General features: G+C 48.4%; 1 protein-coding gene across 1 annotated transcript in view; it reads right to left on the bottom strand.

Moving 5' to 3' along the window:
- Positions 1-20735, bottom strand: part of LOC145360858 (serine/threonine-protein kinase N2-like) — a 144923-nt gene extending 124188 nt beyond the window's left edge. The window contains exon 1 of the mRNA XM_080216337.1: positions 20629-20735. Within this exon, the coding sequence (XP_080072463.1) occupies positions 20629-20649 (21 nt within the window). The 5' untranslated portion in view covers positions 20650-20735. The remainder of the gene's footprint in view (positions 1-20628) is intronic.
- Between the last annotated feature and the right edge of the window lie 1053 nt (positions 20736-21788).

Raw genomic sequence — 21788 nt, 5'->3', positions numbered from 1 at the left:
TTCCAAAAGGAGGCCACTCAGTCCATTAACTCTGCACCGACTCTCTGAAAGAGCACCACCCTGCCCTATCCCCATAACCCCACACATTTACCATGGCTATTCTCCCTAAACTACACATCCTAGTACACTAAGGGGCAATTTAGCATGGCCAATCCACCTAACCGGCATATCTTTGAATTGTGGGAGGAAGCCCACACAGAACAGGGAGAAAGTGCAAACTCCACACAGGACGTTATCCCAGACCAGAATGGAACCCGGGTCCCTAGAACTGTAAGGTCGCAGTGCTAAACACTGTGCCTGCATGCTGCCCCACCATTCTACTCTCAAATCATTTGACTCTCAATCACTCCATCCCTAGCCAATGTCCAATTGTGGCACTGCTGCCTCACAGCGCCAGGGACCTGGGATCGATTTCCAGCTTGGGTCACTGTCTGTGTGAAGTCTGCATGCTCTCCCCGTGTCTACATGGGTTTCCTCCAGGTGCTCCAGTTTCCTCCCAATCTGGAATACTTGCTGGTTAGGTGCATTGGCCATGCTAAATTCTCCCTCAGTGTACCCAAACAGGCACCGCAGTGTGGCAACTAGGGGATTTTCATAGTAACGTCATTGCAGTGTTAATGTAAGCCTACTTGTGACACTAACAAATAAACTAAAACAATTTATACCTCCATCAGCCCATGGTTCATTACTGGCCTCTTTCCAGCTTAGCTTCTGTTATGCATCCCTCAGCATCATTGCCAGCAATAGATAATTCATCCTTTACCCAGGATCAGAAGGAGGCTTTCAGTCCACTGTTGTTCTGAAACAGATACCCAATCACCTCCGCTCCTCCCCTTTTTATCCAGAAGGTCTGCTATTTTTCCCCTTTGCAAATAGCTATCCAAAAGTTAAAAAGTTTATTAGTCACAAGTGGGCTTTACATTAACACTGCAATGAAGTTGCAGCAGTGCTAACCACAGTGCCAACTCATTGTCTCACAAAGGGATGGCACGGTGGCAGTGATTAGCACTGCTGCCTCACAGCTCCAGGGACCCGAGTTCGATTCCCAGCTTGGGTCACTGTCTGTGTGGATTTGGCACATTCTCCACACGTCTGTGTCTTCTCCAGATGCTCCGGTTTCCTCCTATAGTCCAAAGATGTGCAGATTAGGGGGGGACTCAGTAGAATAAATGCGTGGGGTTTTGGGGATAGTGCCTGGTTGGGATTGTGGTTAGTGCAGACTCGATGGGCCAGGTGGCCTCCTTCTGCACTGTAGGGTTCTATGATTCTATGAAGCAGGACAGGGGCTGATAGGGGAGAGAAAGTGTAACGAATGCCTGAACCAAAATTTGCTCAAATAAACTGCAACAAACCAAGATAAATAGTTAATTCGGTAATTATGGGTTTTGTAAAAAGAGGAAGAGATTTTGAGCTGTACAAATGAAACCATTAAGCACTTTATCCTCCCCGTTCAAGGAGCTAGCTGAACAATGCAGCCTGCTCAGTCTCAGGAGGATTAGAATCTTCAGCACAGGTGGAGGCCATTCAGCCCATCGTGTGTGTGTGCCAGTTCTTTCAAAACATCATCCAATTAGTTCCACAGACACAGAATGTTCCCTGCAAAAGACTTCTGTGCAGGAATACCCTTGTATCTCTACCCCTGCACACCTGTGATAAGTTAGGCTTGGGAGATTTCTAGCAAGTGAGTGTAAGCACGATAAATTATTCTGATGGTGTAGAAATAATTAATTTTTAAGCATTCCATGGAGTTTACAGCTCAGGAATCAGCAGCACTGACACTTATTCTCAGCACAAGTAGTACTCACAAGACCTTACACCCACTCTTTACCCCACATACTTCATAGAAATCATCTTAAGCTATATTACAGAAAAAGGCCATTTAGTCCATCAAGTCTGCACTAACTCTCAAACAGCATCTTAACCCAACATTTAGAATGGCCGATCCACCTAACCCGCATATCTTTGGACTGTGGGAGGAAACACACGCAGACACGGAGAGAACGTGCAGACTTCTCACAGACAGTGACCCAAGGTCAGAATTGAACCCGGGTCCCTGGGGCTGTGAGGCAGCAGTGCTAACCACTGTGCCACCGTGTGAATTTGTATTCTCAAACACAAAAGCAAGTTAGCCCAATGCACATTCTGTATGAGGACTCAGAATCAAACACCTCCGGTTTTATTTCCCCAAGACTTTACCTTCATAGAGCTATCCACTCTGAGTATTTCGCTTCACATTGACTGGGTAGAATTCTGGCCCACCTTGATATGACAGGTGCTAAATCTACACGAGTTGTAAATCACAAACTACACTCTTTCCAGAATTTTCCGCCCAGTGCACAGGACCAGAAGATCGTGCCATCAGCCAATGACAGGCCACAGAGCCAGAAGATCCCACCATCAGCCAATGGCAGGCCACAGGATAAGAACATTCTGCTACCAACCAATGGCAGGCATGGGACCAGAAGATCTTGCTACTTACCAATAGTAGGCCACAGGACAAGAGGATCCCGAGAGCCACCAATAGCAGGCCACAGGACAAGAGGATCCTGAGACCCACCAATGACAGGCACGGGACCAGAAGATTCCACCTTTAGCCAATTGCAGGCCACTTACGCTGCTATTAAAATGTGTGCGTGCGCGTGTGAGCGTGGCGGGAGGATGGTTCGGAAAATCCCCTCAGTAAATTTCACAAAGAGGGTTTTCTTTATCCCCCGGCATTTGAAGAGATCATTTGGGGCTCAGATACTGGGCTAAAGTACCAGTAAGTTATTGGTGATAAGAGCAACTAGGTGGAGTAAAGCTGATGCAGTAGAAAGTAAAGGCTAATAGTGTGCAGGGTCAGAGGGGTCTGGTAGCTTCCATTTCCAGGCATCTTTAAAGGTGGCAGGAAACACTATAAAGGTTCTACCTAGGCAGAGTCAGTCACATCGTATCTGGAACGTGCTGCCCAAAAGCAAGCATACTCCATAGCAAACTTCCATCAGGGAATCTGATAAATACAGCAGCTATGGAGGAAAGGACAAGGATTCGGGACTAACTAGATAACTCTTTCAAAGAGCTGACACAATCATGATGGGCCAAACGGCCTAATTCATAGAATCCCTACAGGAGGCCATTCAGCCCATCAAGTCTGCACCGACCACAGGCCCTATCCCCATAACCCCATGCATTTACCCTAGCTAGTCCCCCTGACATCAAGGGGCACATTTGCATGGCCAATCCACCTAACCCTGCACATCTTCGGAGCGTGGGAGGAAATTGGACCATCCTGAGGAAAGCCACAGAGAATGTGCAGATTCTGCACAGACAGTATCCAAGCCGTGAATTGAACGCAGGTCCCTGGCACTTTGAGGCAGCTGTGCTAGCTACTGTGTCGCCCAATCATTAGCCAAATGGCCTAATTCTGCATAAGAATCTATAATTCCCAAGAGCCTTGTTGGGAAACAGCCAAACTTGAGGCTGTTTCATCCTTTGTCAGACTGAATGAACAGACTGCTTAGCAACAAGGTCCAGGCTGCAGGCAACCAGAGCTAGCCACGCCGGGCATCCAGAGAGTGCCCTTCTCCTGTGCCAAGTCATTGCCTGCTCACAGTCAGGATTCCCCATCACCGACTGTCCGGAACAAAACCAAAACTCTGCTCATCTTCCCCTTTTTAAAAGGAAAGGAATTGCAGCACTCTGTGGCCCCTACAGTGTTTACCGTCAGGTGCAGGGTGCCGAACATAGCTGCAAAACATTGGAATCGTCTCGGAGTTAAGGCAGCGTGCTTCAACCTTGAACAATCACAGGCCAGAATTTCAAACACAACTCGAGTTTCCAAGCTCGAAAAACAGCATCAAATGAAGTAGATCTCCCAGGAACAGGGCTGCGCATTATGCTGCTCGCTTCATCAGCTGCTGCCGCCTCATTCAGCGGCTTCAATTGAGAGCAATAAATCGTCTCCTATTGTGTGATATTAACAGCTGAACTCTGGGCTGTACAATAACGTCATTCATTAACTGTGAGTTTCAGTCTGAGCTTTGTAACCAAGTGCATGCCCCAAGGCAGTGCATTCGGCATGGACCGTTCGCAATCCATTACCCAAACCACTTCAGTGATCTCCAAAGATACGGTCCAGAGAAACAAGATTGAGACTGAGGGAATATCCACCTCTAATGGAGAGATATCATCGTCACTAAACAGTGCGAAATGCACCCAAAGGATAAAATGCTGGAAAATCTCAGCAGGCCTAGCAGCATCTGTCAGGAGACGAAAGAGCTGATGTTTCGAGTCCAGATGACCCTTTGTCAAAGCTTTGACAAAGGGTTGTCTGGAGTCAAAACGTCAGCTCTTTTCTCTCCTTCCAGATGCTGCCAATCCTGCTGAGATTTTCCAGAATTTTCTCTTTTGTTTTCAGATTCCAGCACCCACGGTAATTTGCTTTTATTAGTTTGAAATGCACACTCAGAGCAGACAATTTTTTTTGTATTAGTCACAAGTAAAGCTTTCATTAACACTGCAATGAAGTTACTGTGAAAATCCCCCAGTTACCACACTCCAGCACCTGGTCGAGTCAACGCACCCTAACCAGCACATCTTTCGGACTGTGGGTGGAAACCAGAGCACCCAAGGGAAACCCACCCAGATATGGGGAGAATGTGCAAACTCCACACAGTGACCCAAAGCCAGAATTGGACCCGGGTCCCTGGCGCTGTGAGGCAGCAGCGCTAACCACTGTGCCGCCCCCTAAATTCTGAACTCCACTAATGTTTAACTGTTAAAGCACTTGGAAAAATTATTAAAAAGCTCAGTCTAAATGCATCAACATCTCGGTAACCGAGTCCCAGAGGTCACCACAGTCCCACAAGACCAGACGCTGTTCTCCCCATCCTCAGGTTAAATCACCGCCAGTTAGCTCTTGCCTAACTGAGGATCACCACATCACAGGTGACAGGCAAGGTTGAGAAGGGTGAATAATCTCAGCCGGTACAGGAACTGAACCCACGTTATTGGCATCGCTCTGCATCACGAACCAGCCGTCCAGCCAACTGAGCTAACCCCTCTCCCCCACCACCCCCCCTCCTCATTGTCAAGGAACCTTCATCAGAATCTTTCAACCAACATTCAGTGATACTCAGGGTAGATACGCAGACCTGGCAATGGGAGTTTCCCCTCCCCCACCTTTCCTCTGGCCCAAAGGCTGTCTCCCACACTGGGCAACAGTACCAAAGGGCAAGGCCAGCATTCAGCCTAGAATATTGGAATCCGACAGGCTCAGGCTCTGGCCAGCTCAGCTGGGCATCTCAACTGCCCAGAGTTAATGAAGATGTTTTCAGTGGCTTATTGGTTTATAATACACTGGCAGGCACAAACTTAGTCACTGGCATTTCTCCACCTGTCTGTCCAGGGAGCTGACTACACCAGGATCACAAACCGGATATCAGGTTTGATTTATTATCAAATGAACAAAGGACTAACAGTACAGCCCTCCAAGCCTGCGCTGATCATGTTGTCCTATCTAGGCCAACCATCTGCATCCTTCTGTTCCCTGGCTGTTCATGTATCTATCCAGACAAGTCTGAAATGTTGCTAACATGTCTGCCTCCACTACTTGGCAATGATTTCCAGGCCTCCACCACCCTCTGTGTAAAAAACTTCCCCTGCACATCTCCACTGAACCTCCCCCCCGCCATCTTGAATTTGTGCCCCTTGTAATTATCATTTCTGCCCTGGGAAAAAGCTTCCAACTGTTCACCCTATTCACACCCCTCATAATTTTATAAACTTCTATCAGGGCGTTCCTCAGCCTCCATCTTTCCAGGGAGAACAATCCCAGTTTATTCAATCTCACCTCGTAGCTAATACCCTCCATACCAGGCAACATCCTGGTAAACCTTTTCTGCACTCTCTCCAAAGCCTCCACATCCTTCTGGTAGTGCGGTGACTGGAATTGGACACAGTATTCCAAATGCGGCCGAACCAACTGTTTATATAACTGTAACATAATTTACCAACTTTTATGCTCGATGCCCCGCCCGATGAAGACAAACATGTCATATGCTTTCCTCACCACCTTTTCCTCCTGTGCTACCACTTTTAAGGATCTGTGGGTCTGTACTCCCAGATCTCTGTGTGTCTATGCCCCTGATGGTTCTGACATTTATTGTATAGCTCCCACCTGAACTGGATCTAACAGAATGCATCACCTCACATTTCTCCGGATTAAGTTCCACCTGCCGTTTCTCCACCCAACTTTCCAGCCTGTCTGTATCCTGCTGTATTCTCTGACAATCTTCATTTCTATCCGCAGCTCCACAAATCTTAGCATCATCCGCAAACTTGCTAATCAGACCAGCTACATTTTCTTCCAAGTCATTTATATATATTACAAACAGCAGTGGGCCCAGCACTGATCGCAGTGGAATACCACTAGTTACAGACCTCCATTCAGAAAAACACCCTTTCGTCACTACTCTCTGTCTCCTATCGCCCAAACCAGTTCTGAATCCATCTAGCTAGTTCACCCCGTGAGGTTTAATGTTTTACATTAGCCTGCCACGAGGGACATTGTCAAATGCTTTCCTAAAGTCCATGTAGACAACATCCCTTCCCTCATCAATCATTTTTGTTAGCTTCTTAAAAAACTCAATTAAGTTAGTGATACATGACCTCCCTCATACAAAACCACGTTATCTGTCGCTAAAAAGACCATTCAGTTCCAAATGTATATAGATCCTGTCTCTAAGAATCTTCTCCAACAATTTCACTATCACTGATGTCAAGCTCACTGGCCAATAATTACCCGGGTTATCCTTGCTACCCTTCTTAAATAACGGGACAACATTGGCTATCGTCCAATCCTCTGGGACCTCACCTGTGTTCAATGAAGAAACAAAGATTTCTGTTAGAGGCCCAGCAATTTCATCTCTTGTCCCTCTCAGTAACCTGGGATAGATATCATCTGGCCCTGGAGAAATGTATTGGGATGCAGTGAAAAAGTATTGTTTCTTGCGTGCTAGGCAGACAAAACATAGCGTTCATAGAGCGCATAGGGGAGAAGGAAAGGAGAGAGTACAGAATGTAATGTCACAGTCATAGCTAGAATGGAGAGAGAGAGAGATTAGCTTAATATGTGGTAGGTCCATTCAAAAGTCTGATGTGAGCAGAGAAGAATATGTTCTTGAGTTAGTTATTGATCCATAATCTCAGACTTTTGTATGTTTTTCCCAACAAAAGAAAGTGAAAGAGAGAATGTGCACGGGGTCCTTAATTATGCTAGCTGCTTTGCCCAGGCAGCAGGAAGTGTAGACAGACTCAACGGACGGGAGGCTGGTTTGCGTGACAGACTGGACTATGTTCATGACCGTTTGTAGTTTCTTGCGGTCTTAGGCAGAGCAGGAGCCATACCAAGCTGTGATACATCTAGATAGGATGCTTTCTATGGGGGCGGGCATCTGTAAAAATTGGTGAGTGTTGTGGCCAATGTGCCAAATTTCCTTAGTCTGAGAAAGAGAGATAGGGTGAACTTTCTTAACTATAGTGTCAGCATGTGGCATTGACCAATTGTTAGTCACACGTGTGATTGGGTGAAATTTAGTCAGCAGGGAATAAGCAATAGTTAAAGGAAAGAAACTTGCCCCCCATGAGGGGCAAGAGTTGTCACTATTCCCACCTTATGAATTACTGGTAATGTTTCTGCTTTAACCACAGTGACAGCTCTGAAAAATCTCAAAACAAAGGTTCATCACCAGCAGAAGCAAGGTTGGATCAATTAAGATGAATATTTCACCTGGCTTGCTCTGAACTACTGAAAGCTTTTTTTTAATTCATTCGTGGGACAGGGATGTCACTGGCTCGCCAGCTTTTATTGCCCATCCCTAATCACCCCTTGAAAAGGTGTTGGTGAGCTGCCTTCTGGAATCGCTGCAGCCCATGTGCCGAGAGTTGACCCACAACGCCATTCCCGGAGGGAATTCCAGGATTTTGACCCAGCGACTGAAAGGGAATGGTCAATATATTTCCAAGTCAGGATGGTGAGTGGCTTGGAGGGGAGCTTGCAGGTGGTGGCATTTTTGGATTAAAACCACAGAAAGGAGAGGGGGCGCTAGCTCCAGGGCTAGTCCTGCAGCTGTTTGACCAGGTGAGAATGTGGGGGGACCTCATTACCAATAAATGGTTAATGTCAAAATAAACCACTTGTGTAAATTAACAGGATGCTGAGCGAAAAGTACATTGCAAAGCAAGTTGAAATGCAGTCTTTTTTCCCTATTTATGGGTCGTGGGTGTGGCTGGCAAGGCCAGCATTTATTGCCCATCCTTAATTGCCCTGGAGAAGGTGGTGGTGAGCCACCGCCTTGAATTGCAGCTGTCGGTGCAGTGTAGGTACATCCACAGTGCAGTGGGAACCATGTGTTGGACAGCTGAGAGTCACCCAAAGTGGGGTTTCTCCGGTGTTAAGGGCTGCTCCGCTGACACAGGGATAAGCCGCCCAAAATCATTCGTACCATCACACCAACAGGTTCAGCACTCGGATACATTCAGAACCTTACAGCAACATAACCTAATGTTCATCAATATCTAAACAGACTATCTTCATCAGGTGCAGACACAGTGTCAAAACAATGAATAAGATTCACAGCCAGCAGTTATGTGTACAAGCTTCATTCATTTATTCGTCTGAATAAATTATGAGCTACTCCAGAACAAGACAAATGAGTTGAATCTTGGGAGGGGGTTGTGGGGGGTGCAGTGGGGGGTGCAGTGTAGTCAATACGGGCCTTTACTGCACACCCGACCTGTTACAACTCAGTGCAGGAAGTGTACAGTGATCCCCAGAATGACACACACACACAGGCAGGCACACACACACACACACACAGGCAGGCACACACACACACACACACAGGCAGGCACACACACACAGACAATAACAGGTATAATTAAAGTAGTGGCGAGTTCAAGTCAAAACCAAGTTGTCAGACAAAACTGAGGCGCTACAAAGTGACAGTAAATAAACACAGCTTGAATGTGGAACAGGAAATCCAATCTGGACTGGTGTGATAGGTTTTGGCAAGGGACTTTCACGTTCAGTCTTAAGACAAAGAATAACACTACAACATGGGAACAGGCTTAGAGCCCGCCAAACCTGTGCCAATCGTGATACCTGCCTAAACTAAAACCGTCTGCACTTACGGAGTCCATATCCTTCCATTCCCATCCTATTGATGTATTTGTCTACTTGCCTCTTAAATGCCAATATCTTACCTGTTCCCACCTCCTCCCCAGGCAGCGCGTTCCAGATATTCACCACCCTCTGTGTAAAAAAACTTGCCTCGCACATCTCCTCTAAACTTTTCCCCACGCATCTTAAAGCTATGTCCCCTAATACTTGACTTTTCTACCCTAGGAAAGAGCATCTGACTGTCCACTCTGTCCATGCCACTCAACCTCGTAAACCTCTTATCAGCTCACCCCTCAACCTCTTCTGTTCCAGTGAGAACAAACCACGTTTATCCAATCTCTCCTCAAAGCTAATACCCTCCAGACCAGGCAACATCCTGGTAAACCTCTTCTGAACCCTCTCCAAAGCATCCACATCCTTCTGGTAGTGTGGCAACCAAAATCGTACACAATATTCTAAACGAGGCCTAAGGTTCTGCACAGCTGCAGCGTGACCTGTCAATTTAGATACTCAATGCCCCAACCGATGAAGACAAGCATGCCGTGTGCCTTCTTGACGACCTTATCCACTAAAATGGTGGGTGCTCAGGACACAAAGCGCATACTATGCACCAAGTTGTTGTGGTCTCTTTAATGAACCAAAGCATCCCCAGGGTCAACATTAGCCACATAAACTGATAACACAGCAGATCTTCTAAACGATCGGTCAAAGACATAGCCACCCATCTCCCCCGCAAGGAGTACCCCAGGGGATGAGGTGCTTTATGGAGAGGGTGGGGGCAATTGCAGAGGCTAGGGTCTCAGTCACAGAAAACATGAACCCTATAGCACCCATACTGGACCACCTATAACTATGCAACTCCAGGAGCAGATGGTTTGAGCTGAATTAGAGTTTCCTCCAGTACAACAAAGTAAAGTTTATTTATTAGTTGGCTTACATTAACACTGCAATGAAGTTGCTGTGAAAATCCCCTAGTCGACAGACTCTGGTGCCTGTTCGGGTACACTAAGGGAGAATTTAGCATGACCAATGCACCCTAACCAGCGCATTTTTGACAGAGAGAAAACCAGAGCATCTAGAGGAAACACAAGGAGAATGTGCAAACTCCACACAGACAGTAACCTGAGGCCAGAATCGAACCAGGTCCCTGGCACTGTGAGGCAGCAGTGCTTGCCACCATGCCGTCCAGTACAACAATAGGACGTACAGCCTTTACGTAAGGCCGGGGTGCAGCAGCTGCGTATTCATATTCTGGGGAGGTGCGTTAGGTGTATCCCTGTCTGCTCCCAAGTCTAAACAGAAGGTTTTACTTTTTGCCTCTACACCGGCTCATTTTAACCACAGGGTTCGCAGTCTCATTAAACCTTGTGACACAACAGGGGACAAAAGTAGGCTGTGCTTCCTTTTAGCGGAACTGAGCTAAGAAGCTGAAAACCACAGCGAAGCCTAGCTGACATAAGCGTGCATAGAGAACGGAAAGGGAAAGAGGGGAGGGGAGGATCCAGGAGAGAGAAGTGAAATGGAGGTGGGGAGGAGGAACCAAGGAGAGGGGAGAATGGAGGACAGGAGAACTTTCAAAATTCATTCTTGTGACAAACATCAGAGGCACTCAACCCTGGACCACCTAGTTAACAAAGATACCTATGTCAGACTCCTATGTATTGACTACAGCTCAGCCTTCATTCCTACAAAACTCATCTCCAAACTCCATGGCATGGGCCTTGGCTCCTCTGCAACTGAATCCTGAACTTCCTAACTCACAGACCACAATCAGTAAGGATAGGCAACAACACCTCCTTCACAATCATCCTCAGCACCAGTGCCTCACAAGACTATATATACTCCTTATACACCTATAATTCTGCAGCCAAATTCCCCTCTAACTCGATTTTCACATTTGCTGACGACACCACCGAAATGGGTCGGATCTCAATGACGAGACAGGAGTACAGGAATGAGATCGAGAATCTGGTGAAATGATGCAATGACAATAATCTCTCCCTGAATGTCAGTAAATCTAAGGCAAAAGTCATCGGCTTCAGGAAGCATAGTGGAAGACATGCCCCTGTATACATAACAGCGACGAAGTGGAAATGGGAGAGCTTCGGGTTTCTAGATGTCTAGATCACCAACAACCTGTCCTGGTCTCTCCATGCCGACACTATGGTTAAAAAAGCCCACCAACACCTACTTTCTCAGGAGGCTAAGGAAATTTGGCATGTCTGCTACGACTCTCACCAATTTTTACAGATGCACCACAGAAAGCATTCTTTCCAGATGTATCACAGCTTAGTGGTCTTAGACCAAGACCACAAGAAACTATGAAGATTTGTGAACGTAGCCTCATCCATCACGCAAACCAGGGTCCCACCCATTTACTCCGTCTATACTTTCTGCTGCCTTGGAAAAGCAACCAGGATAATCAAGGACTCCACATTTCCAGACATTCTCTCTTCCACCTTCTTCCATTGGGAAAAAGATACAAAAGTCTGACATCATGTACCAACCAACTCAAGAGCAGCTTCTTCTTCCCTGTTGGCATCAGACTTTTGAATGGATTTAACCTCACACTAAGCTGATCTTTGTCTACACCATAACTATGACTGTAACACTACATTCTGTAATCTCTCATTTCCTTCTTCCCTATATACTCTATGAATGGTCTGCTGTATCTGTATAGCACACAAGAAACAATATTTTTCACTATATTCCAATGCATGTGACAATAATGAATCAAATCAACTCAACTCAAAAACAGGATCAAACTTAAAGAAAAAGTACATATTTGCACAAAGGCGAATAGCAGGTTTGAATGTTGGGAAGAATATAAAAAACAGCAAAAAAAAGACAAAAAATTGATCATCAGGGAAAAACTCGAGTTTGAGAGAAACTTGCCAGAAAGCTTGCCAGTTAGACTTTCTGTCGATAGTTAAATAAGAAAAGTTAAGAGTGAGTATTGCTCCTATAGAAACTGTGTCTGGAGAATTGATAATGAAAGGTAGGATTGTGGTGGATAATAAAGAGGCAAAAAAATGGATCCAACACTGCCCTCATCCTGATGGACACCTTTTGTGATTCACACACTGGGTCACCCAGATCCCTCAACACCTCAGAAACACTCATCTCACCTATTTTATTCCTTCTGTCAAAATAGACAATCTCACATTTCCCCACGTTGTACTCCATATGCTGGAGTTTTATCCACCCTCTTCTCTATCTACGTCCCTTTGTACAGCATGTAATCAGAAAAGCTAATAGAATGTTAATGTTAATTGTGAGCAGAATTGATTACAAGGGTAGAAATTACGCTTCAGTCACAGAGCACTGGTGAGACCAGATCTGGAGTGTTGTGTACTGCATTGGCCCCTCATTTAAGGGAAGGGTGGCACGGTGGTTGGCATTGTTGCCTCACACCACAAGGAGAACCCGGGTTCAATTTCAGCCTTGGGTGACTGTGAGAGGATAGGCTTCTGGTGGGGCGTGGAAGGAGTCTGGGTGAGATACTCTGTCAGAGAGTGGGTAACAGACTCAAGGAGCCAAATGATCTCTTCTGCACTGTAGGGATTCTGTGTTTCCACAAAAGATGTAAATGCATTAGAAACAGTTCACAGAAGACTTATCGTGGAATCCCTACAGTGCAGAAGACCATTCATCCCATCGAGTCTGCACCGATCACAATCCCACCCAGACTCTTTCCCCGTGACCCCACATATTTACCCTGCTAATCCCCCTGACACTAAGGGTCAATTTAGCAAAGCCAATCCACATAACCCACACATCTTCGCACTGTGGGAGGAAACCACAGCACCCGGAGGAAACCCACGCGGACGCAGGGAGAACATGCCGACTCCGCACAGACAGTGACCCAAGTTCGGAATCAAACCTGGGTCCCTGGCACTGTGAGGCAGCAATGCTACCCACTGTGCCGCCCCAATAGACTAATACCAGGAACGGACGGGTTGTCTTGTGAGGCAAGGCTGGACATGCTAGGTTTATACCCATTAAAGCTTAGCAGAGTAAGAAGCAACTTTATCAAAAGCTTTAAGATGCTGACGGATGTTGACAGGGTAGTTATGGAGAGGATGTTTCCTCTTGTGTAGGGGATCACAGTTTAAAATTAAGGAGTCGCCCATTTAAGACAGAGATGAGGAGAATTCTTTTCACTCAGAGGGTGGCGAGTGTCTGGAACTCTCTTCCTCAGAAGGCAGTGGGAGCAGACACTGTGAATAGTTTTAAGGCAGAGCGAGATAGATTCTTGATTAACGAGGGGGTGAAAGGTTATCGGGGGGGGGGGTGGTCGGTGGGAATGTGGGGGCGATCAGATCAGCCTCGATTGTATTGAATGGGGGAGCAGGCTAGAGGGGCTGAGTGGCCAACTCCTGCTCCTAATTTGTATGTTTATATATGTACATCCACCGCCTCCCCCCCCTCCACCCAACCAGAAAACATCAAAAGGCTTGTCTACGATCACATGCTCCAGTTAATAATTTCCCCAGGATGTCACTGGCTAGCACAGCATCAATTCAAGAGACAAGTGGTGGGAGAACATTGCACAGAGTGCGAGGAATAACGTGAGGCAGGAGTAGAAAATAAAAATAATTCACTTGATGGATCTTAGCAATAGGCCATTCACCTGCCGTTGGAAACAGTTAAGTTGTTCAGAAGCAACTTCCTCTCCTCCTCCCACCCACACGTTTCTGCAACAGGCCCAGTCAGAACTTCAGCCAAATGTCAACCTCAGTGTCAGCCTCCTCACAGGTACACCGTCAATATAGCAGGCACAACAGGTCAGTGAACGCACTCACACGTCCACTTCATTTACTGCACAAATTTGGCGAGTCAAAGAGGAAATAAAAACAAGCCATCGAGGTTTCACGTACCTGTCAGTGGGTGACACCTGTGCTAAAATTAGCACTGAAACTATTCAGCCCTTGTCCAAACATTGTATACTTTATCTCGAGCAATGCATGAGCTGCAGGGCAGACCGCAGGGCACAGAGGGCCTGGGACTTGGTGCAGGCAGGGTGCCGGGGCAGAGGGCAGGGCGCCAAAGGCCCCGGGGCGGGGGCAGAGGGCAGGGCGCCAAGGGCTCTGGGGCGGGGTGCCAAGGGGCCCAAGGTGGGGGCAGGGTGCCGGGGCAGAGGACAGAGGGCTCCAGGGCGGGGCAGAGGCCAGGGCGCCAAGGGCCCCAGGGCCGGAGCAGGGCGCCGGGGCGGTGGTGCAGGGCAGAGGACAGAGGGCCTCAGGGCGAGGACAGAGGGCAGGGCACCAGGAAGGTGGTGCAGGGCAGAGGGTGCAGAGCGCCGGGCCCCTGGGCAGAGGCAGCCAATTAAACACTTTTGAAACGTAGCCATTGCTGTAAAGTCAGAAACACAGGAGGCCATTTGCACATAACAAACTCCACAAACAGCAATGTGATCATGTCCAGACAGCATAGTGATTGAGGGGTAACACTGGGGGGAATGTTCCTGGAATAGTGACATGGGATCCATTACATCCATCGCAGTGAATGGAGCCTTGGTTTAACATCTACTCAGACAGACAGTATTTCCCGCAGTGAGGCACCCACCCAGCGCCGCCCCGCAGTGAGGCACCCACCCAGCGCCGCCCCGCAGTGTCAGAATTGATTTTTGTGCTCTACTCTTGGGGTGGGATTCAAGCTTAGTAATTCAGGGGGGAAAGTTTAATCATTTGCCAATGAATTTTTATGAATTGCAGCTTCTCACCGCGCAGGGAGTGATCATCTGAACCACTACATCTTCGCTTCCCCCTCCCTCTGCCCTTCAGAAGTCACTTTCGAAACCGCTTGCATCATTCTTCTAGCAGTATATTCCAGATAATAACACCGGCATTATCCACTCTTTGCTCCCAGAAGAAACAGTTTCCCCTTTCTTACACTTTCTAAAACTTTAAGTGATTCAAATCACCTCTATCAAATCTCCCCCTCCCATTCCCTGCTCCAAGGGGAAGACCCCAGCTTCTCCAGTCTCTCCAAATTACTGAACTTAATCACTCAGACTGTAAATTCCCTCTGAAAGTGCGCTGCCCAGAACAGGAACTGAGCAGTTCCAGCACAACTGTCCTGTATCAGTGTCTGTGTCTCCATCAAGCCAGGAGTCAGCACTGCCCCCTCCACTACTGTGTGCCTTTTAAACAGACTAGGCAACCTTCTAAATCAATTCATGTACTCTGGTGTTGTTTCCCTTTGCCAAATTGTCCCGAGGAGATGCTGAAAAATGCCACCACAAACCACTGCTGCCCGTGTTTTAAGGTATTCTCACAGTGCCGCAGAGTAAGTCACTTTTGACCCAATGGCAGTCAGCAGGGTTATGTGTGGTTTTGCAGAGCTAGGTTGGTGCAAAGTTCTCTCGTGTAAACACTTGCAGTCTGATCTCATCAACTCACTTTATCGCACACGAGCAATACCTGAGGCAGATGAGATACCCACTGGGTTTTGCAGGGTGCACATCAGACAACAACCAGTGTACTCTGTGCTAAATGAAACCAGCAGGGAGACAATACAGGCATTCAATACACAGAAGGAAAGAATCAAAAGGGTTTGAATGAATTATAGAAACGTACAAGATAGGAAGAGAAGGAGGCCATTTGGCTTTGAGCCTGCTCCACCATTCATCACGATCATGGCTGATTTCAACCATGGGCTTTCTCCCCATAATCTTTGATCCCATTCGCCCCAAGTGCTATATCCAGCTGCCTCTTGAATACATTCAATGTTTTGGCAACGATTACTTCCTGTGGTAATGAATTCCCCAGGCTCACTACTCTTTGGGTGAAGAAATGTCTCCTCACCTCCGCCCTAAATGGTCTACCCCGAATCTTCAGACTGTGACCCCTCGTTCTGGACTTCCCCACTATTGGGAACATCCTCCCTGCATCTACCCTGACTAGTCCTGTTAGAATTTTATAAGTCTGTAGGAGATCCCTCCTCATTTGTCTGAACTCCAGCAAAAACAATCCTAACCTAGTCAATCTCTCCCCATACATCAGTCCCATCATCCCGGAGTCAGCCGAGAGCACGAACATCCTTCCTCAGAAAAGGAGATCAAAACTGCACACAATACTCTAGGTGTGGCCTCACCAAAGCCCTGTATAATTGTAACAACACATCCCTGCTCTGTACTCGAAATCTCTCGCAATGAAGGCCAACATGCTATTTGCTTTCTTTACCACCTGCTGCACCTGCATACTTACCTTCAGTGACTGGTGCACAAGGTCCCACTGCACACTCTCCTCTGCCGATTTACAGCCGCAGGTAGTAATCTGCCTTCTTGTTTTTGCTTTCAAAGTGAATAACCTCACATTTATCCAAATTATACTGCATCTGCCATTGATTTGTCCACATCATGCTGAAGGATCTGCATCCTCATTACAGTTCACCCTCCCACCCAACTTGGCATCATCTGCAAACTTTGAGATGTTACATTTTGTTCCTTCATCCAAATCATTATTATATATCTGGGGTCCCAGCACCAATCCCTGTAGCACCCCACTGATTACTGCCTGCCAATCTGAAAAGCACCCATTAATTCCTGTTCTTTGTTTCCTCTCTGCCAACCAGTTTTCTATCCACCTCAATACACTTCCCTTGATCCCATGCACTTTAATCTTGTACGATAATCTCTTATGCGGGACTTTGTCAAATGTGATTGATTTGGATTTTCAGAAAGCATCAGCTGACTCCCCCTTGTCCACTCTACTAGTTACATCTTCAAAGATTTCCAACAAATTTGTCAAGCATGATTTCCTCTTCATAAATCCATGCTGAGTCCATCTGCTCCTGCTACTGCTTTCTAAATGCTCTGCTATAAAGTCCTTGATAACAGATTCGAGAATTTTCTCCACTGCCAACATTAATCTTACTGGTTTATAATTCCCTGTTTTCTCTCTACTTCACTTTTCGAAAATTGGAGAAACATTAGCTACCCTCCAATCTGAAGGGACTGATCCAGAATCTATAGAATCCTGGAAGGTGACCACCAATACACCCATTACTTCTAGAGTCACTTCCTTCAGTACTCTAGGATGTAGATTATCAGGACCTGGGGATTTATCCGCCTCCAATCCAATCAATATTCCCAGCACCATTTCTCTACTAATATTGATCTCCCTCAGTTCTTCCCTCACACTAAATCTTGCATTCTCCAACATTTCTGATATTTGATTTGTGTCCTCTTTTGTGAAGTCAGAACCAAAGTACGTATTCAGTTGCTTGCCCATTTTGTTGTCCCTTATTTTGCATTCCTCCATTTCTGTCTGTAGGGGACCTACATTTGTCTTCAACAACCTCTTTCTCTTCACATATCTATAGAAACTCTTGGTGTCAGTTTTTATGTTCCCTGCATCTTACTTTTGTACTGTATTTTGCCCTTCTTAATCAATCCCTTGGACCGTCTTTGCTGAATTCTAAACTGCTCCCAATCCTCAGACCTGTTATTTTTCTTGGCCAATCTGTATGCTTCTTCCTTGGATCAGATACTCTCTCTAATTTCCTTTGTGAGCCATGGATTGGCCCTCTTGCCCATTTTGCTTTTATGCCAAACAGGAATAAACTGTTGCTGCAGTTCCCCCAGGGGAGAGGGTGAGGGGGATGACATGTTTGCCATTGCCTAACCACTGTCACCTCTTTAAATAACTCTGCCCAATCTATCAAGGCCAATTCATCCCTCACATCTTCGTAGTTTCCTTTATTAAGATTCAGCACCCTAATCTCTGAATCAACTACTTCACTCTCCATCTTGAAAAACATGTCTATCATGTTCTGGTGGCTCATCCCCAAGAGGTCTTGTACAGCCAGATTGGAAACGATTCCCTTCTCATTACATAGTTCTCAATCTAAGGTGGCCTGCTGTCTAGTTGGTTCCTCCACATATTGGTCGAGAAAACCATCCCGTATACACTCCAGGAATTCCTCCTCTACGCCATTGTGGCTAACTTGATTTACCCAATCTACGTGCAGATTAAAATCACCCATGATCATCGATATTGCCTCATAACATGCACCTCTAATTTCATGTTTAACGCCACTCCCAACATCACCACTGCAGTTTGGGGATCTGTATGTGACACCCACTAATTTTTTTTGCCCCTTAATATTTCTCAACTCTACCCATGCAGATCCCGTGTTGTCAGAGCTAACCGTATAACCTTATGGTGCAAAAGCAGGCCATCCAGCCGATTGTGTCAATACTGTCTCACTTTGAAAACATTACGTCTCATAATGCCAGGTTAAAGTTCAACAAGCTTTTGGAGCACTGCTCCTTCCTCAGGTGAGACTCACTTGAAGAAGGAGCAGCGCTCAGAAAGAACACGATATCAAATAAACCTGTTGGACTTTAAGCTGGTGTTGTGAGACTTCTTACTGTGTCCGCCCCAGACCAACACCGGCAAGTCCACATCACTTTGAAGACCTAACTAATTATCCCAACTCCCTTCCTTAATATCTCCCCTTCAAATCTATCAAGCACAACCTCCCCAGCTACCTTGAACAATCTCCACAGAGGCTGTGGACCCCTCTGCTCCCGCACACAATTAAAACCGTATCATTCCCTTCATACGGAGGCAATTTTATTCCGCATATTGGTTCCATTGAAATCCAACATAACATACGCGTCAGTCCAACCTGAACACACCTTCACTTCAAGCTGCCTCAGCGAGCAGCGTGGATGACTGAGTATCAAACCCATTCACTTCCACAACACATATCACACTAATCCCTGATGTGCTTCCCCCAACCTCAGCCACCCCAAGTAGGGTTGAACCTGAACTCAAATTTCAAGTTAAGACTTTGAAACAAAGTGGATGAGGTCAAACTAAAGGCTCAGACAGATCTTTCATCAGTAAAAACAGAACGTCAGTGCAGGAATCACTTTCAGTTCATTGTTTAGTATGGCACACCGACCAGAAGGAGCATTTAGGATCAGGTTCATCAGCTGCTTACTGACCAGTGACAATAATATCTACTTATTGTCATCCACAACCCTCTCACCCTCACCCCCCAGGGAGACGCTGTCACCCCCCTCTCACCCTCTCCCTCACCCCCCAGGGAGACGCTGTCACCCCCCTCTCACCCTCTCCCTCACCCCCCAGGGAGACGCTGTCACCCCCCTCTCACCCTCTCCCTCACCCCCCAGGGACACGCTGTCACCCCCCTCTCACCCTCTCCCTCACCCCCCAGGGACACGCTGTCACCCCCCTCTCACCCTCTCCCTCACCCCCCAGGGACACGCTGTCACCCCCCTCTCACCCTCTCCCTCACCCCCCAGGGACACGCTGTCACCCCCCTCTCACCCTCTCCCTCACCCCCAGGGACACGCTGTCACCCCCCTCTCACCCTCTCCCTCACCCCCCAGGGACACGCTGTCACCCCCCTCTCACCCTCTCCCTCACCCCCCAGGGACACGCTGTCACCCCCCTCTCACCCTCTCCCTCACCCCCCAGGGACACGCTGTCACCCCCCTCTCACCCTCTCCCTCACCCCCCAGGGACACGCTGTCACCCCCCTCTCACCCTCTCCCTCACCCCCCAGGGACACGCTGTCACCCCACCTCACCCTCACCCCCCCAGGGACACGCTGTCACCCCACCTCACCCTCACCCCCCCAGGGACACGCTGTCACCCCCCTCTCACCCTCTCCCTCACCCCCCAGGGACACGCTGTCACCCCACCTCACCCTCACCCCCCCAGGGACACGCTGTCACCCCACCTCACCCTCACCCCCCCAGGGACACGCTGTCACCCCCCTCTCACCCTCTCCCTCACCCCCCAGGGACACGCTGTCACCCCACCTCACCCTCACCCCCCCAGGGACACGCTGTCACCCCACCTCACCCTCACCCCCCCAGGGACACGCTGTCACCCCACCTCACCCTCACCCCCCCAGGGACACGCTGTCACCCCCCTCTCACCCTCTCCCTCACCCCCCAGGGACACGCTGTCACCCCACCTCACCCTCACCCCCCCAGGGACACGCTGTCACCCCACCTCACCCTCACCCCCCCAGGGACACGCTGTCACCCCACCTCACCCTCACCCCCCCAGGGACACGCTGTCACCCCACCTCACCCTCACCCCCCCAGGGACACGCTGTCACCCCACCTCACCCTCACCCCCCCAGGGACACGCTGTCACCCCCCCCCCTCACCCCCCAGGGACACGCTGTCACCCCCCCCCCTCACCCCCCAGGGACACACTGTCACCCCCCCCCCTCACCCCCCAGGGACACACTGTCACCCCCGTCTCCGTTGATTGGTCACTAATCCCCGGTGTGATTGGTTACCTCACAGTGCTGATTGGTGGATGCCGGTTGCGCTCTCTGATTGGTTGGTGACGCTGCCAATCAGAGCGGGTGTGGTTGGCTGTCAGGGCGGAGGGGGAGCAGCCCCCCCCTCCCCGAGGCTGAGACCGGGAAGGATCGAACCCCGGGCCCCCTCACTCACACCCCGTTCCTACCTGCATCGCCTCTCTGGCCATGCCGTCGCGGGCAGACCGCTCCGTTTCTTTAGGCTGCGCTCCCCAGGTCAGCACCTCCTCCGGACCCGCAGCCTCTCCACCCGCCCGGCGACCGCCACCACTGCGCATGTCCGTCCAACTGCCACCACTGAGCATGTCCGCCCAACCGCCACTACTGCGCATGTCCGCCCAACCACTGCCTCGCCTGCTGCTGATTGTGTTGCGTCACTGGCCCCGCCCCTTGTTCTCTGGGCCACGTGATCACACGGCACTCAGCTGCCCCCAGGAGGAGGAAGCAGGAACTGTAGCTTCAATCCCTCAAACAGTCACATTCCCAATCCCAGATACAGACACATTCCCAATCCCACAGACAGCAGCATTCCCACTCCCAGGTACACATTCCCAAACCTAGACACACAGTGTAGCATTTCCAATCCCAGATACAGTAAGTTTTAAAGTTTTTAAAAGTTTTATTTTATTAGTGTCACAAGTAGGCTTACATTAACGCTGCAATGAAGTTACTGTGAAAAGCCCCTAGTCGTCACATTCTGGCACCTGTTTGGGTACAGTGAGGGAGAATTTAGCATAGCCAATACACCCTAACCAGCATGTCTTTCAGACTGTGGGAGGAAACTGGAGCACCCAGAGGAAACCCATCAGACACGGGGAGAATGTGCAGATTCCACACAGACAGTGACCCCAAGCTGGGAATCAAACACGGGTCCCTGGCGCTGTGAGGCAGCAGTGCTAAAAGCAGCATTCCCAATTCCATTTCTGGCCAGAAAAAGCAGCATTCTCATTCCCAGACACAGCCGGCAGGATTCCTGGTCCCAAACCCAGCCATAGATCACGGCAGTCTCTATTCCAACACCAGACTCAGAAAGCAGCAGTCCCAATTCATTCCAAAATGCTGCGGTATTCCCAAACCCAATCCCAGACACAGGCAGCAGCATTCCCAATCCCAGCCAGAGACCTAAGAATCCCAGCTCCATGGAGATGGAGCCAGATGTAGAAGGATTCCTAAGCCCAATCTCAACACCAGACTAACCAAGTGCTAAGGAGAGGGAGACAGGGACAGCAGAATTCCCAATCCCAGCCAAGGAATGCAGCATTCCCAATGCCAGACAGAGACTGCAGCATTCCCAATCCCAGGAAGAAGT

Source organism: Carcharhinus amblyrhynchos, chromosome 33, assembly GCF_965287045.1.
Source record: "Carcharhinus amblyrhynchos chromosome 33, sCarAmb.v2.hapA, whole genome shotgun sequence".
Taxonomy (NCBI): Eukaryota; Metazoa; Chordata; class Chondrichthyes; order Carcharhiniformes; family Carcharhinidae; genus Carcharhinus; species Carcharhinus amblyrhynchos.
This window is presented reverse-complemented; position numbering and strand designations above follow the sequence as displayed.